This window comes from Microtus ochrogaster, chromosome 22 (genome assembly GCF_000317375.1).
Source record: "Microtus ochrogaster isolate Prairie Vole_2 chromosome 22, MicOch1.0, whole genome shotgun sequence".
Lineage (NCBI taxonomy): Eukaryota > Metazoa > Chordata > Mammalia > Rodentia > Cricetidae > Microtus > Microtus ochrogaster.
This window is the reverse complement of record NC_022023.1, coordinates 17,478,597-17,496,839: the sequence shown is the minus strand read 5'-3', so window position 1 is coordinate 17,496,839 and position 18,243 is coordinate 17,478,597. Positions and strand designations below refer to the sequence as shown.

Genomic DNA, 18,243 nt, shown 5'->3' with positions numbered 1-18,243 from the left:
AGAGAGAGAGAGAGAGAGAGAGAGAGAGAGAGAGAGAGAGAGAGAGAGAGAGAGAGAGAGAGAGAGTGCTATGCGGTTTTGAAACCTCACAGCCCCCCTCCCAGTAACACACTTCCTCCAAGAGGCCATACATACTCCAAGAAAGCCACACCCCCTAATCCTTCTAATTCTGCTTCTTCAGTCCCACTCCCTGGTGACTAAGCATGCAAATACATAAGCCTATAAAGCTGTTTTCATTCTTATTACACTGACCGAAGTATAAAATGAAAAAGTACAAAAATTTCTAGAAGATAACAGCAGGGGAATATGTAGATGTTGAAGACCATGGACTTGGCAATCGTGCCCCTTGGTATCGTGCCCCCTCCCTGCTACCATACTTTTAAGATGTAACATCAGTGGCATAATTCTTAGGAGAGAGAATCGAAAAGCTGGAATTCATAAATTGTATATCTTCTGCTCTGAGAAAAAATACTGTTGCAAGGATGAAAATGGAAGAAGGAGAATAGAGAAAATTATTGCAACATACATATGAAAAATCAGTGTTATAGACTGTTATTTATAACAGAGTTTATGTAAGGCCTTGGAGGTTATGTAAAAGAAAAACCCTTCTCAACTGAAAAATGAGAAAACAAATCCAGATTTAAACATAGAATAATGAAGATACATAGGTGTCAAAAAAAAAACCACAAAAAGCAATGATCTGTTCTATATCTCAGGGGACAGAAGATTAAAAAATGTGATGTCATTGCCACTTGTCCAAGCAACCAAAACCTGGAATGCTGACATCCAATTTCAAGAAGGACTTAGAGTCATGGAGGTGCTACTTCATTGTTGGTGGAAATCCCAAAGGATACAACCACTTTGGAAGAGAACTTTGATTTCTTAGATATATTCTTGCTATTGAGCCTAGTATTATATGCTTGGGATTATTCTAAAGAAACTAAAAGCTTAGATGCCCATAAAAAAACCTGTACATGTATATTTATGGTAGCTTTATTTATAACAGCTAAATTTGGGTAATCAGAAGATTTATAATGAAATATTATTGAGTAACAAGGTGAAATAAACTGCCATAAATGGGAAGAATTGGAGCTACCTTACGTGAGTATTTCTAAGTGTCAGACGTCAATCTGTAAAGTAGCCTGGTGCACCATTCTAGGTAGAACAGAACTTCGAAGGCAGAAGATCAGTTGTCGCCAAGGGTTTAGGGGAATAGAAAGGTGGTAGGTGGAGCAGAAGCATTTGTTCTGGCAAAGACACTCTACAGTGATACTGTAATGCTGAATAACTGTCAGGGAGCCTACTTTCTAAGCACTTACAATGTATGTTTTCAATAGTAAATCCTAATATCAACTCTGTCTATTGTTAATGTTTCAGTGTGAGTTCATCACTCAAAACAAATGGACCATTTTGGTGGCAGATGTTATGGGAGGGTGTGGGTGTCTATGGGAGGTCCTGCATTATCTTTCTGATTTTGCCATGAAACTAAACGTGTTCTTTAAAAATGAGTTCTTGCGGATCTCTGTGGGTTCGAGACCAGCCTGGTCTACAAGAGCTAGTTCCAGGACAGGCTCCAAAACCACAGAGAAACCCTGTCTCGAAAAACAAAAAAAAAAAAAATGAGTTCTTATCTAAATAAAAGTATACTTGCTGTAACAAAGTGACACACTAATAATTAAAGTGATTTCAAAGTGTTTTCCATCACTTTATTTATAATAATAGTATATCCATGCATATTAAATCAGTCCCCTATCATCTCTATTAGAATATACTATCTGCATGCACAAAATGTAAGTACAAATGGATTAAAGACCTCAATATAAATCCAACCACACTTAACCTCATATAAGAGAAAGTGCAACATAGCCTTCAATGCATGGGCATAGGAGACCACTCCCTAAATATAACACCAGTAGCCCAGACACTGAGAGCAAAAATAAATAAATGGGACCTCATGAAACTGAAAAGCTTCTGTAAAGCAAAAGACAAGGCCAAGAAGACAAAAAGGCAGCCTACTGAATGGGAAAAGACCTTCACCAAACCCACATCAGACAGAGGACTGATCTCCAAAATATATAAAGAACTCAAGAAATTAGACATCAAAATTCCAAATAACCAAATTAAAAAATGGAATATAGACCTAAACAGAGAATTCTCAACAGAAGAATCTCAAATGACCAAAAGACACTTAAGGAAATGTTCAACATCCTTAGCCATTAGGGAAACACAAATCCACAAAATACTATATTACATCTATAAGAATGACTAAGATCAAAAACATCAATGATAGTTTATGCTGGAGAAGACATGAAGTAAGGGGAACATTCCTTCATTGCTGGTGGGAATGCAAACTTGTATAACCACTCTGGAAATCATTATGGCTGTTTCTCTAGAAAATTGAAAATCAACCTACCTCAGGACCCAGCAATACCACTCTTGGGCATATACCCAAAGGATACTACAAGACGTTTGTTCAACAATGTTCATAGGAGCATTATTTGTAATAGCCAGAATCTGGAAACAATCTAGATGCCCTTCAATTGAAGAATGGATAAAGAAAAATGTGGTACATTTACACAATGGAGTACTACTCTGCGGGGGAAAAAAAACAAAAAAACCCAACAACAATGATATCTTGAAATTTACATGCAAATGGATGGAACTAGAAAAAAAGCATCCTGAGTGGGTTAACCCTGACACAGAAAGATGAGCATGCTATGTACTCACTCATAAGTGGATACTAGCTGTAAAGCAAAGGATAATGAACCTATAGTCCATGACCTTAGAGAAGGTAAGTAACAAGGAGAACGCTAAGAGAAACATATATGGATCCCCCTGGGAAGGAGAAATAGATAAGATCTCCTGAGACAATTGGGGGCATGGGGTGGGGTTGGGGGAGAAGGAAGGGAGGAAGGGGAGGAGGAGAAGGGAAGGAGAGGGGAGGAGAACTTGAGGGAACAGGATAATTAAGATGGGGAAAGAGATATCTTGATTGAGGGAGACATTATGGAGCTACCAAGAAGTTTGGCACTAGAGATATTCCTGTGAGTCCACAAGGATGATCCCACCTAAGACCCTAAGCAATAGTGGAGAGGGTGCTTGAACTGGCCTTACCCTGTAGTCAGATTGATGACAATTTTAAATGTCACCATAGAACCTTTACCCAGCAACTGATGGAAGTAGAGGCAGAGAGCCACTGTGGAACACTGGGCTGAGCTCCCAAAGTTCAGTTGAAGAGTGGCAGGACTAAAAATATGATCAAAGAGCTCAAGACCATGATGGGGACACCCACTGAAACAGCTTACCTGAGTTAATGGGAGCTCATCAACTCTGGCCAAACAGGGGAGGAACCAGCATTGGACCAAACTAGTTCCTCTGAATGTGGGTGACAGTTGTATGCCTGGGAAAAACTGTGGAGCCACTGACAGTGTGACCAGGAATTATAGCTACTGCTTGTATTGACTTTTTGGGAACTCATTTTCTTTGGATGTATACCTTGTTCGGCCTAGATATAGTAGGAAGGGGCATTGATTCTTTTTCAAAGCAGTGTGCCTTACACTCTCTGAGGTGTGGATGGGGTGTGGGTTCTGGGGTAGGTAGAGGTAACAGGAGGAGGGGAGGGAGTGGAAACTGGGATTGGAATATGAAATGAAAAAGATAGTTTTATTAATGAAATAAAAAAGGATTCTATTTATTTCTTCAACCAGTACCCTGAATTGTTGTCGTGAGAAGCATTTCTCAATGTGCAGGGATCTTCTGCCATCATGAAATTTACAAGGTCAAGAGGAAATGTAAACCAAGCAACTATTTATTTATTGTTGTGATGAACACTCTGAAGAAACCAATGGAGTTAGAACTTACCTGGAGAGATTGATGAGTGCACAAACACAAATAAAAATTAGCATTTAATTTTTCTTTTCAAAATGATCCATAGGGGGGCTGAGAGATGGCTCAGAGGTTAAGAGCACTGCCTGCTCTTCCAAAGGTCCTGAGTTCAATTCCTAGCAACCACATGGTGGTTCACAACCATCTGTAATGAGATCTGGTGCCCTCTTCTGGCCTGCAGGCATACACGCAGACAGAATACTGTATACTTAATAAATAAATATTTAAAAAAAATGATCCATAGGCCTGGAAGCTGAGATCTTAATGAGCCACACAAATATTATGGTGATATACCTATAAAATATATACTTTACATTTATAATGTTAGAATTAAGTTATATTAAGTATGGGGACAAAAACACCAGAGAGATAAAGATTTGCTGGATGTTCTAGGAATGACAAAGGAGCGGCATTTCTACCAGAGTAGTTTATATTTTCTTCTGGAGAATTTGGCTAAAAGCCTGAATTTCTACTGTTTGTTATGTATTGTACTCAATTTTATATCATATACTCTTTGTGCATAGTCTGTGACTACTGAAGTGAAATGGACTTTTAATACCGCTAAGACCTGGGGCTGCCCGTGTTTAGCGTTTCTGCTGATCCAAGTACCGTGTGTCTTATCACATCTGAGTTATCCTCTCCTTGGGGGCGGATCTGGTGCCTAGGAGCCCCACTTGATTAATTGGAGTGGCAGGAGATTATCCATTCCTTCTAAATGGAGATGAAAAAGTCATGAATAAAAGAGTTTCATTCCTAGAAAAGTGGGGATATATGAACCCTAGGAGGATGGCGTCCTAGGCGTTTCATAATTGATTCGGCTCCCGATTTATGACATGGAGGATGCTATGAGAGAGTTCATTAGGGCAATTATACACTCACAGGAGATGAGTGCACTTTATATTCATATGTTTCTATGGGTGGCGACTGTCCGTGGCTGTCAGAGATAAGCCCATAGTCCTCTGTCCTGGGTGGAACTGGATGGAGTCTGTTGAAGCTGCAGTTCTCTGTGACATATATAGTTCTCAGCTGGCACAACTTAGCAGTGTATGAAATTGGGTGCACAGTGCCAGGGGAAAGGGGAGCCAAAACTCATGATGCTGAAGTAGACCAGGTTGGCCTGACTATCTCATAGCTGTGGCTCTTGGGTTATTTATTTCTTTGTCAAGCCTCACAGTTTACATGGGCAAAATGGTAAAATTGTTGATATTTGTTTATTAGAATTAATGATTCAGAGGAAAATAACCATGTATTTGATGTTTAATAATACATGTTGAGAATCCATTTTTAAATAATGGAGATATATATATATATACATATATATATGTATATATATATATATATATATATTGATTTTCGAGACAAGGTTTCTTGGTAGCTTTGGTGCCGGTCCTGGCCTGGAACTAGATCTTGTAGACCAGGCTGGTCTCTAACTCACAGAGATCCTCCTGCCTCTGCCTCCCAAGTGCTGGGATTAAAGCCATGTGCCACCACCACCCAGCAATAATGAATATTCTTAATTACCCATAGCTTATCATAATTTGTTTTATATATATATTTATTTATTTTAATTATAGATGCTTCCTAAAATCCTGGACAAGCTAGCACCAGCATTCACCATGAACAGCTGCAGTTTTCTAGTGGAAAAATCACGAGCCTCCACTGCCCGGGTTGTGGTGTGGAGAGAGATGGGAGTTTCCAGAAGTTACACCATGGAGAGCAGCTTTTGTGGCTGCAACCAGGGCCCCTATCAGGTATGTGAAGCTATCGGGCCCCTGCTATCTGCTCAGCAGCAGAACATGGAAATGAGGAGCAGTAGCAGACCTGTCTTTCTCCCTTGCAAGGGGTAGGAAGCTTCCAGCTGAGTCTGGCCTCACCCCTTCTCTGTGAAGAACTGCTTCATTGATTATTTTTATACCTGCAGCAGCAGCTCTGTTGATCCTGGAAATAACCTGTGCATGCCTTCCAATGTAGTACTTCCATCAGCTGTCTGCACTAGCAAGCAGCAGGGAACCTCTCTTCGATCTGAACGACCAGTCATGACTGTTATATGCATGGAAATAATGTCATCTTTTCCAATAACCAAACTGCACATCATAGAGGGTATAGGTCTATAGGTGCAATCAAAACATTTCTGCGCCGGGTGTTTTATGTGGCAGGGTAAACCAGCAGCCACCTGCTGTCACCAGAGCATAGTGGAGCATGTGTTCACTATGAGTCCACCAAAATGTGTGGGCTATTTTTTTTTTTTTTTGATGCTTGAGCTAGTGTTGAGGGAAAGCAGTGCTGTATAAATCATGTCCTTTCTACAGCTATATTAACGGCATGAGCAGCTGGATAGCTGCTACAGCACACTGCTCTGGCTGCTCTTCCCACTCTCCCATCGAGAAGCATAAATAAGAGACTCAGTGACAATGCCAGGGTAATAGACTCTTTTAAATTTCTTAGGCAAGTTGACAGACTACTCCTTGGTGACTTCCATTCAACCCCCAAACTACCTGGACCTCACGAGCGCTAATGCTCGTTGGGTGTTGGCTTTGAAACACTCCTAGAACAGCCAGGAAACACTTGGCATCTATCATGAGTTTGTAGAAATCTGTTAGCTATCACAGAGAGGTTAGGGACTGGCAGGTTATGAGAGCTGCCTGTCTTCCCACCTGGCCAAAGAGAATTTTGACACAGGGCTATGGAGCCATTCATTTTGTCTCGCTAATTCTGTCTGCTAATTATTCTACACAGTTGCTTCAAAGAATTGCATTGTTAGTGGATTAATGTTATTTGACTAATTAATCCAATTTTCTCTTGTTAATATCGATGCAAAAAGATTTGGGATCTTTGCACAGGCAGCCAAAGACCTCACTCTTCCGTTTATCGAAAGGGCTGGAAGCCCATTGTCTCACATGCCTACATGCCTGCCCAATCAAAGGAAGATATGAATGAAACTTGTTCTCCTTACAACACATGAGTTCTGTAGATGTGCAGATGGTTGGAGATTATTTTATCAAATTCTCCTCATTCTATTGTCATTCAAAAACCTGTGGTATCAGAAAAAAATAAGCCTAGAGTACTTTGATCCTGTGGCCTTTTGAATATAGTATTTTCTCTTTGTCATCTGCCTTTTCATGGAAAAGGGGGCAGTCATTCAAAGGCATCCCATGCAACGTTTTACAGACTAATTGGATTGTTGACTTTCATTGACTTAGTTTCTCCAAGAACTTATCCAGCCTAGTTTCATCTAGTCACCTAAAAATCAATGGCATCCACTATGAATCAACTGGCCACTCAAAGGCCTTTCTGGCTGTGTGCAAACCCAATAACTCACAGGTCAGGTCATCTCAGATCTTCATTTTCCATGTAACACATATAATGGCTGTTAGCAATGACAAAGGATGAAAGATACTCAGCCAATGGGCTGGCTTTCAGGCGCTGACCCAATGTCTGCTCTGTGAAAGTTTCCACATTGCCTTCATATGAGGTCTCTTAAAGGAAGAATGGAGAGAGAGCTGGCTGCAGAAAGCCCCAACTGCGCCAGACCTGGTTTTGCTTTCACAGGCCCAGGCTCTATATGAAACACCTCTATGAATGGATTGGTTTTCTCCTTCCCATTGTTTTCCTGTCCTTACACACACCATAGAGCCTCACTGAGCAGAATTACAGACAGTGAGTATGGTTGGGTGAGTAATTTTACATATGGGAGGGCCTATCTCATAGGAAGGAAGCCAACTCAGAGTTGGGTGTTTGGGTGATTTTTGTTTGAGGAATATCATAAAGTCTGTGAGCTATAAAGCAGTATAGAAACTTTTACCCTGAACATATTGCAAATGATTTTTTTTTTATATTGGGAAGCTGAGTCCCAGTTGGGTCTTGAGGTTATTATTCTAAGGTCATCTTTCCATTTTTTGTTTAGCATTACCATTTATCCAAAAGATTGAGGATACTTAAATACACCCACGAGGGGCATTCCTTCCTTCCTTCATAAGAATATAAATATTTTTGCAGTTTCTCTGGTTAACGTGGCTTTAAAGCAGTTCCAATCACTTCTCCCCCAGCACACTAAGTACCCGATTTGTTAGTGGTGAAGTGAAATAGCATTTCTTACGGTGACATTTATGCTGGAGCTACATTAAAGAACATTAGCCAATACATTCAGATAATTATTATTAATATGATATTTTTCTCTTCTATTTTCCAGTCTACAGTTGGATAGTTTTAAAGAAATCTCCTGCTTATATCTCTTTGAGACACAGTTTCTGCTCTAGTTGTATAGTTAGATCCAAAATTTGTGTTTAACCTGGAAGTTCCACCTAGTGAGAGAATTTGTTTTACCTACTGGGGACTGGCCTAAAGCTCTCACATCTTCTGAGGCAGGAAGGAAAACGGAATGAACAACCATTCAGAGCTCATGTTTTAAGAGGTGTCTAGTTGATATGGACATCTGTTTGCTTTTTACTGAATGTGTATAACTTGGGGTCACATCCATCATGTGCTTCTACATACAGAGGCAAGTATCTGGGTTTCATAGGTTGCTAATGGCTACGGAGTTTGACACGAGTGCTCCCACTCAAGTAGGCTGTTAGCTTGCTTCTTGGCGACATTGTGGACTTGTAGAAAGATAACACGGCCTTACTTAGAGCAAGAATAGAAGACGGGCGATTCAGCTGAGATCAAAGAATAGCTAACTGGTGTTTGGTACCCTTTCTACGCGTTAGATGCTTTATGTTGTGGACCCTCCGTGTGCGTCCTTCATCTTTTCCAGCCTCCACTGAGGTCCCTCTCCACAACCCTGAGTTACTCAAGACATAGTAACGACCTTTAACCCATCTATTGGATGACCTTTGCTTGGAAAAGATGAGCAAAGCCCATTCATCCGTGTCTGGCACCAATAACAGACTAAGAAGATGACTCCACTCATTTAGGGTGGTGAAACCACGCGTTCGCTACTTGCTTACTTGCAGCAGCATGTGTAAGATATTTCTCAGAGAAACATGTGTGGTCCCAAACACTTGCACCACTGAAAACTCCTACCCTGGTCTGGGTAACAAGGTCACAGCAGCCGCACAGCTGGAGTCCCCTTGTAGTAGCCCTTTCACTCACTGTGCATCTACCACTTCCCAAGACCACCATCAACTAAGGCAGAATCACATCCCCAAGGGAAGAGTAGGCTGTAATTGCAGGGGACCACCTGAAGACCTTCTTTCCACTTTTACCAATGGACCTGATCCTGGGAGGATCTTGTGTGGTCCACCACATCTGTTCTAATTAAGATGTCATGGGCCAGCGGACAGCAATCCACAACACTATCCAAATGCCCCCCCCCTTTTTTTTCTAAGTAAAGTCCAATAATTTACCATTTTGCTAAGAAATTTTATAATCTCTTGCTTGTTTCAACACTCAATGCTTAGTCTAGGGTTGAATCACTACTGAAATGTATGACGAGTGAATAAATAAATGAAGGCAATGGGTCAGAATTTCTATAGAGTGGTTAAATGATTATCCTGTCCATCCAAGTATCTAATAAAACTGAATTCACTGTGGTCCACATGTGATCACAGCCATTGTAAAAATGGAGTCTTTGAGAGCTGCTGCAGGATGTGCACATGGGGAGTGTGTGGGTGGGAGAGGGGCAGGCCAAGAAACCAGAGCTGAGATCTTTTGGCCCTGTCATTATGACATGATTTAAGAGCACCTAATGGATTCTTTCCCAGAATAAGGCGATCTGGTCCAGGTGTGGAATCTCTCATGGCCACATCCTCATAACAGATGGTGATTAGGCAGGCAGACTTCCCTTTGTATACAAGGTCAATGCCACAGTCCATATTCTAAGTCCCGTTTAGGCTCAAGGCACTCATTTCCCCTACATGCTTATAGCTGTGTCTGTCATCGTGCAGCACCTGCTTCTGAAGAAAGCTGGCAACTGCTTTTCCCAAAATTCTTGGCTCTTCTAGAGTACGTACATACAGGGGCAGGTGTAAACTGGGGACAAGAGCCGAGTCTCCTTGCCTGTTAGTTTCCTTGCCTCTAAAGTTCTCTCTTGGATTATCTGGGGCTTCTATTGCATATTCAGTGAGAGCTGACTCTTCTCCTGACCAACTTCACTTTTTTTGTTGTTCACCAATGTTGTAGAGAATACTCCTTAAATACTTCTATGGGAGTCTCTGAGTCTTAGAAGAGCTTTCCTGGGGCAACCAACTTATATCCAACTTAGTGGTTTTTAAAAGACATACATTAGGAAATATAAATGTTTGAATTAAACATTTAAATATGGAAGATGTTTTGATGGGAGTGAATTTCAGAAAGAAATTATATTATCTACAAATACTTCCCAAGGCTCCCAGGATCCCTCCTTCATACTCCACTGGCTTTGATTATTTAGGACATGCAGCCAGAGACTCCATCTGAGAAGTGGGTTTTCTACATTGCTATGTAATGGAGGCTAGGCAGTCAGGCACTATGATTTTGTCTTCCCAGTACCGAGGATATGGAAGAAGGAGGATTCCTGGTGACCATTCTGGGCTACATGGTGAGCCCAAAGTCTGTGTAGGTTACACAGAGAAACCTTAGGAGCCAAGGGCTAAGGATGCAGCTCAGCAGAAGACTACTTGTTCAAGGCCTTGGGTTCAATCACCAGGACTTGAAAAGAAGTGGAGGTCAGGCTTATTACTGGAACTGTGTGAAGCTGCATAGCAAAGGACTATAGATAGTGGATATTTTTTCTAGCATGATTTTGGAGGCAAGAAGTTTAAATCCAGGTCTCAGCAGGACTACCTTCTCTCTGGAACTTGATCAGAGATGCTATCCCATGCCCATCTCTTGGCTGCCGGTATTGCCAAAATCTGCTATATTCTCTGGTTTCTAGATCAATAATCTTAGCCTATTGCTTTGTTATCACATGGCCTTCTCCCCTAGTGCGGCTCTCTCTCCATCTCTTCTTGTCTAATAAGGACATCAATTGTACACAAAACTACTGTTTAGAGGAACACATCTCAATTTTCTCATTAAAAGCTCACCCCATGTTTAAACTCCAAACAAGTTTTTGGTTTGTATTGATAATAAAAATTGTTAATGGCAATTTTATATTTTTATCTTAGCAATGATGACAATTTTTGACCATGATATTACATTCTAGACCTTAAATCAAACCTTTAGGGTCAGTTAGAGATAAGGACTCTGGATTTTTAGAACTGTAGCATGTAGCCAGAGTTTAAAAACTAATGAAACTAGTGATTTGACTTATGTGGAGATTATTATCCACCTCCCTCTAACTCTTCTCTCTCTCTCTCTTAAGTATGTATATATATATATATACATATATTATATATATATATGTGTGTGTGTGTGTGTCTCTGTGTGTGTATGTTAGTAGATCTATTTATATTATATAAACTGTATGTAATATTTAGACATTTTCTTTATCATTTGCTATTTAGTCTATCAAACTTGCTACTTAGCATTATATATATATATATATTGCATATGTGAAGTCCTGGAGAAGGAGGAGGAGGAAGAGGAAGAGGAGGAGGAAGACAAGATTTTGTGAGCCTTTATTTAGGGGAACAGAAAGAAACAAGAGAGGAATAAATAGTAATGTAGGGGACAAATTCATGTGTCTACAAAATGGCTGAATTAAAACAAACACATAAACAAGCACACCTTCTCTAGCCATGACCACAACTGGGAAATATATTTAGATTTCTATTCTCAAGTCCCTTTTCCTGTATCCTCATTTATATCACGAGTATACACCTTTTCAGCTCCTGATTGACTGTGGAGGTGGATTTTTTTCTTCCATTATGGTAAACAGAAAAAAGTTAAGGACACCTCAAACTTTAATATATGTTAAAAACCATCTGGAAATTAAACAATGAGACTTCTGAACCATGAGATCATGAGTCCAGAAATTTCTGGAATGAGAGCACGGCTCAAGAATTTGTTCTCTGCCTCCCTCTCCTCTGTTCTTCCTTCACTTTCTTCTTCCTGTCTTTGTTTAACTTCAATTTCTGTTTTGTTGTTTTAGACAAGACCTTGCTGTTGTTGTTCACAATGCTCTGGCATTCACTGTGTTGTCTACATCGTCCTGAAACCATACCATTGTGATTCTCCTACCTTAGTCTCCCGGATGATGGGATGCCAAGGGTATACTATCACATCTTACCTCGATCATTCAGAGTCTGATGACCCAGGATCTGCTCATGGAGAGACTGGGGCAGGATATCAATGGGAACATAGAAGGCAAGATTGTTTTAAAACAATTTTTCTATTCCAGATCCTTTTTCAGGCCATGGAGAAATTCCCACAGCTTATGCCCCAGACTTTCAAGTTCTCCTGTTCCTACCTGCTGCTATTTTTCTTTTGAATTGTCTTTTCTACGTTTATATGGTTAGCTAAGTTATTTTTTTTTGTATAAGACTTATATTTAAAAATCGTCTAGTATCCTGGGGAAATTACACATGATTTTGTTTGTTTCTCCTGGCTTCTGGGCCAAGCTCAGGGCAGGAGACTTTAAACAATTTTATTATGTGAGCTCACAAGAGCCTAGGAAAAAATGTGGTTATGTAAGGGATGGGACTAGGAACTAGATGCGTATTCCCTGGGACAAGACTTAACAGTTTTTTACAGTTATTCTAGAGAGGGCGTGTGATCGCCTGCAAAAGATTACAAGAATCCTGGATCTCTAGAGGGTTCTTCTGTACTTTGGCTATTTCTCTCGAAACGTTTTGCTTGACTTTCTTAAAAAAAAAAAAAAAAAAAAAACTGACCTCAGTCTATAAATCACCAGATATTTCTGCCTCAGAACCCATTAGCGGAGGAACAACGATGCCTCTCATTAAGTGTGCTTTGGATTAACTTCAATCTAAATCTTCTGTAATTACCTGGACACTAATCTCCCAGGGCTCTCCTTCACAGGTGGTGCATGGGCTCCTGGGGCATCAGCAGTACCTGGCATTTGTTAGCAAAGCAAGCCCCAGGTCCCATCTGCTCAAACAGACTCTACTTGAAGGAGCTCTCTGGGTGACTGTTTCCTCTTGAGGGTCTCAAAGTAGATTTGCAAAGGTCAAGAGTGCATGAGTCAGGGGAAGATGGGAGCTCTAACCTTTTTGTTAGGGCAAGGCCATTGTTGTATTTACTTTTGAGCTAGCGTGCAGTGTCAGATATGAATATGATTTACAAGCTGAATGTAATCCCCAGTATGAACAGTTTGGTTGCTCTAAGTTAACATTTTAATGTTGTATGAGCCTTTCTTTCTTTTTTTTCACCCATGTTCTGTAATAGCCTTCCCCTCCCTGGAGCTTAGAAAAGAGTCCCGTTTTCCAAGTGCTTATTTTTGCCATTGGTATGTCACTTTAGTCCTTTGCAGATACAGAGATGAAATCCAGATGCTAATCCATCATTTTGGGGGAAACTTATTTGGACCCTTTATGTCAGTACTCTTTCTTTCCTTATTAACTCCGATTCCACGCTTGTGGTTCTCTTGTTTAACCCATCATTTTATTGTTTATTTATGGGGCTGGTGATCAAACTCAGGGCCTTGCGCATGCTGTCTGGATGCTCTTACCACTGAGCCACAGCTCCAGTTCCTTTGACCTCTTGCTATATGATCTCAAAGCGCTTGGTGGGCAGTTTATTAGCTCACTGCAGGCTTGATGATACATTGAAATACTGCCCTCATTCTGGAGCCCTCAGCTTCCTAATGTCTGTCAGCACTGCAATAGAATATTAAAAGGAATTAAATAAAAATCAAGAGGCAGCGATGCTAATAAGGTTGCCAGCAGGGGCCTTTCCTGGGATTACTCGCACCCTGGCAGCCTTGAATTTTAAATGCCCATTGCAGAAAATGATTCCTTCTATCAAAAATAAGGAGGGAATCTGACACTTGGAATAATCCAATAAGCCTTAAATGACCTCTGGTTCTTTAAAAATAATTTGGCTTCAAACGAGTAAGAAGAAGAAAAGGTAGTTTATCTCTGTAAATCTTATTCTCCCCATGTGATCTATGTAAATGCAATAAGCTGGGTATCCTCATAGAGAAGACATCTAAAACCAAAGAAAGCAGACTTAAGCCAGGGATTTATTTCACTTGTAGCACTGGGACACAGGATTTGTCCCATCTGGGATGCTTGACTTTGGTCTCTGGTGCGTGACTGAGTCCATGAAGTAGCGTCTACATACTAATGTGCTCAGAAAGGCACCATCCAGGTTAGGCAGTGCTACCTAGAAAGCAAAGGATAACCTGGAGAAGACCGTGGCCGCAGTAACTGCTTTTCTATGCGGAGAAGGGGAAGGTTCAAGATCTCCAGCCAATCTGTTATCATTTTCCGCTGTGTCTCATTCCAGGTGAATGACTTGAGTTCTTTTGTTGTCGTTGTTGTTGTAACAACTAAGATTAATTCTCCTTATAATATCTGTGTTCCAAGATTGCTAACAAGTAGAGAATGTTCCAGAATGCTTTCAACTCTGATATTAGAAGACATGCATTAGATGTTTTTATATAAACTCACAATTGTCTCATCAGTCACTATACACTTATTATCGATTTTATTTTAAATTGGCAGATGACTATGGGAATATATAGAACACTCAGAATGCTCCACCAAGGCCAGGTATGTGGTCAGGACATCTTCAATCTTCATTTGTTCTTTTGTATATCATTCGAGGAATTTTTTTTTTAAATTCGCAATATGCTAAGAGCCAAGAATATGACAGAGAGGAGAACTGACAGCTCTCTGCTCCCTAAGAGCTTTACTACCAGCCAGAGCAGCAAATGCTTAAATAAGCAGCAGCAGCCTGGAGTAGGGAGCGGTAGCGAAGGAGCTGGGCGCTACGGGAGAGCAGAAGGAGAAGAGGATTTAGGTCCTCGGTAAATGATGGTTTTGTTGAATGTGAATTATCTACAAGTTTTTTTGGGGTGTATGTAAAACCGAACAAGACAACATCTGGGAAAACAGAAGACAATCATTTGCAAGTAGGGCAGCGTGAGGAAGTTCTTGATTTCTCTTTCATCCTTGTTTCCTTTCATCCTTCTGTCTCGTTTTATATGTATAAATCTCACCATGGGATTCTGGACTGGGCTTTGGCATCCAGTACACCGGGGCCATTGGGACTCCTCATAGGGTGACTGACACCAGGGGGCTCTCTTTAGGAACACTCCCCAGACTCTCCTAGGGCATTACTATGTGGTCCTTTGTTAATTCTGCCTCCCTGGAGGCAAAGAGAATGAAAAAGATCAAAAAAAAAAGGTGAGTCTTACTTAGACAGATGAAGAGGAAGTCCGTGTTTAAGTAAGAGTCTTCATAATTATTTGTTCTGGAGGAAATCCTGGCTGCACCACTGATTTTTATGTTTCTGAAATCACCTTCCCTTTGCAAACAGATCTGTGACTTACCAACACTTTGGTAAACGTTTCCAGTGTGTCAGAAATGTGCTATAGACCAAGCATGATGGGGGAGTGGCAGTGGACGATAAACAGGGAGCCAGGTCAGGGAAGCGAAATAGGCATTGTTGTACGGATTAAAGCCACCAAGGGGCCTTGCTCACCTACAGGGATGTGTCCAGAGAGTGCAGGCACTGGAGGACTTGAAGCACAGAGCCCCTGCCTGTACGTTGTACCTCCCCTTCCCCTCTACCTTCTCATTAGTCAAAGGTGTCCCCAGAGAGTTACAGTGGCATTTCCAGTTGTATCTGAATATGGCTTCCGCTGTGGCTAGTGGTCCAAAGCCAGAATGCTTTGACTGACCAGAAAATCAGGATGTTTGGCCTGGCTAGATCATGGCAGCAAGCATGAAGAATTTCCCAGGCATGTGACTGTAGGCCCAGGTGAGAAACTGCCAGTTCCCAACTACAGCTGGTGACACTGGGGGCAGAATTCACCACCAGGGACTCAGGGAGGGATGACCTTGAGAGAATTGGCGAAGGTCTCCAGAATATGCTCTTTACAATTCCTGAGAAAATATGAATGGTTCGCACATCGACGATAGCACACATTTGTAATAGCCAACCAAACATATGCATGAGTTTGGGTGCTGTGCTTACACTTGTCAAAATTCGACTCTAGCAATGCATTGCGATGTGCGTATACCCAGCCACTGCTTGTTAGTGGTGGAAACATGAATGCAAACTCAGTTCCCATCAGCAGAGGACAAGTGAAATAAGCAGGTATCAGTTTGAATAATGGGTGGCACATGGAGAAGAAGGAGGAAGGTAATTGATATCCACCAGGCTTTTTTTTTATACTTGTGTATATGAGGTTCAGCAATTGTTGGCTGTATATGAGATGGCGTTATTTATTCTTTTTTAATCTTCAGTCACCAAAAGAAAGGGCTAATTTTTAAGTCTCCATCTGTGTAGATGCACTCCGTGTATGGCTGTGATGAAATCCAGCTAAAGCGGCTCCTCCACCTTCATCACACGCTAGCTGTCGCTGTCAGCTCACCTACATCTCGTTACACCCAGACGGGGAAAATCCCAGTGGTGTTCAGCCTCCTGGCAACTGACCAGTGGTCCTCCACTTCAACCTAGGCTGGTGACGTTTTCAGATACTGCGAAGCTAGCACAAGCCGTTCTGTTTCATGGCAAGATTGTGTCTTCAAAATTGCAGTGAAGTAGGATCAAAAACCCATTGCCATTGTTCTTGAGTTCTCAGTAGTCCTCATTGTCCGCTATGTAAGTCCGGTTTTATCCCATGCTTTTTCAGACCCAGGCTAGCTGGTCTTGGTGAATTCCTGAAAGATCATCCCCATTGTCTCAGTGTGTGGGTGTACCCCTCGCGGTCCTGAGTTCCTTGCTCATGCTCCCCCTCCTTCTGCTCCTGATTTGGACCTTGAGATTTCTGTCCAGTGCTCCAATGTGGGTCTCTGTCTCCTTTCATCGCCTGATGAAGGTTAATATTCAGGAGGATGCCTATTGCACATACTGGCTTTGGGGGAGCCTAGGCAGTTTGGATGCTCAACTTACTAAACCTGGATGGAGGTGGGCGGTCCTTGGACTTCCCACAGGTCAGGGAACCCTGATTGCTCTTCAAGCTGATGAGGGAGAGGGACTTGATCGGGGGAGGGGGAGGGAAATGAGAGGCGGTGGTGGGGAGGAGGCAGAAATCCTTAATAAATAAATAAAATTTAAAAAAAAACTGCAGTGAAATGGAATCCTGGGCAGAATTTAATATGTCTAAATATAATATGTATAAATAGAAAGCCTTGCATTTGGTTAAAACAAGAAGAAATCACTCAGGTATAAGAAAATTTATAAAATAAGTTTTTATTTCCTTAATTTTAAGTGTAATATGAATTACATGTAAACTATGACTGTTAAAAATTTTATGTGATATTAGATTACACTGAAATGGTCATAATGCCTAAAATGAGAGGCGTGATATTTCTTCTTTTTTTCCAACCCTATCTAATTGCATTGAAAAAAATGTTTCATTTAATAATGTAATTCAATTTTTAGACAGACATGGAAGATTTGTAGTAGGAGTAAGCAATGGTCAGATGAAAGGAGCTTTATAATTTATCTTAAAGGAGTGGAGTTTAATTCCATGATAATATGAGATTGTTGGTATGACTTAAGGAAATGAATAATGGGGTCATAGTGTCTTTTAACAACTCTGCACTAGACAGAGGAGTGAAGGATCTGAGACAAGCCAGGTAGTGATTACAATTGCCCAGTGTTGGCAGAGGGCAGATAACACTGGAAACACAGCAAAGAGATATTCAGGAGGTGAAGCTGATCAGACATGAGCACAAGATGATGGAAGTAGAAAAGGATGATATCAGCGGAACTCTGCAATGAATGTTCTTATGTTCTTTGCATGGGTTGAAAATTGTAAATAGAAAAAGGCACACTTTAGTGTGTGTGTGTGTGTGTGTGTGTGTGTTCAATCATAAGCATCAGGAACTGAAGTATTCACAGAGAACCTATCAGTTGTTACGTCTAGACAGAAACTAAAGAAGCAAAATCCGGCTTACAAACTTATAGACTAGTTGTTCTGTGATAGTCTGGAGTCTGTCATTCATCAAGCCTTTAATGGAGGAGACTGGAAAACTACTTACTTAACACAGAGGAACGTTTTAACACACACCCATCACTGGTTCAACTGAATTAATAGTTGCTACAACCTAATTTAAATCTATTGCTTATTTTTCTTGGCAATTCAAAATTCTTAGATACTTTCTTGTTCCCTCTAGCATCCTATAAATGTAACTCTATAATTTTTGTTTTTATTATTTGGACTGAGGAGAAGGGCTGTGGGTCAAACTTAATTGCTTGTGTGTTTCTATGTAAACATATATCTTTTATAGCTATATTGTAGAACTAGTAAGGAAAAATAAGAAAATAGAACTAGTATTGAAAAATTTGTGTGGTTCACAA

At 40.8% G+C, this 18,243-nt stretch overlaps 1 protein-coding gene across 1 annotated transcript in view; it reads left to right on the top strand.

Moving 5' to 3' along the window:
• The window catches only part of Agbl1 (ATP/GTP binding protein like 1), a 703,551-nt gene that overhangs the window by 371,442 nt on the left and 313,866 nt on the right, over positions 1–18,243 (top strand). Inside the window, exon 21 of the mRNA XM_013350206.2 lies at positions 5,460–5,636. Coding sequence (XP_013205660.2) covers positions 5,460–5,636 — 177 coding nt within the window. The remainder of the gene's footprint in view (positions 1–5,459; positions 5,637–18,243) is intronic.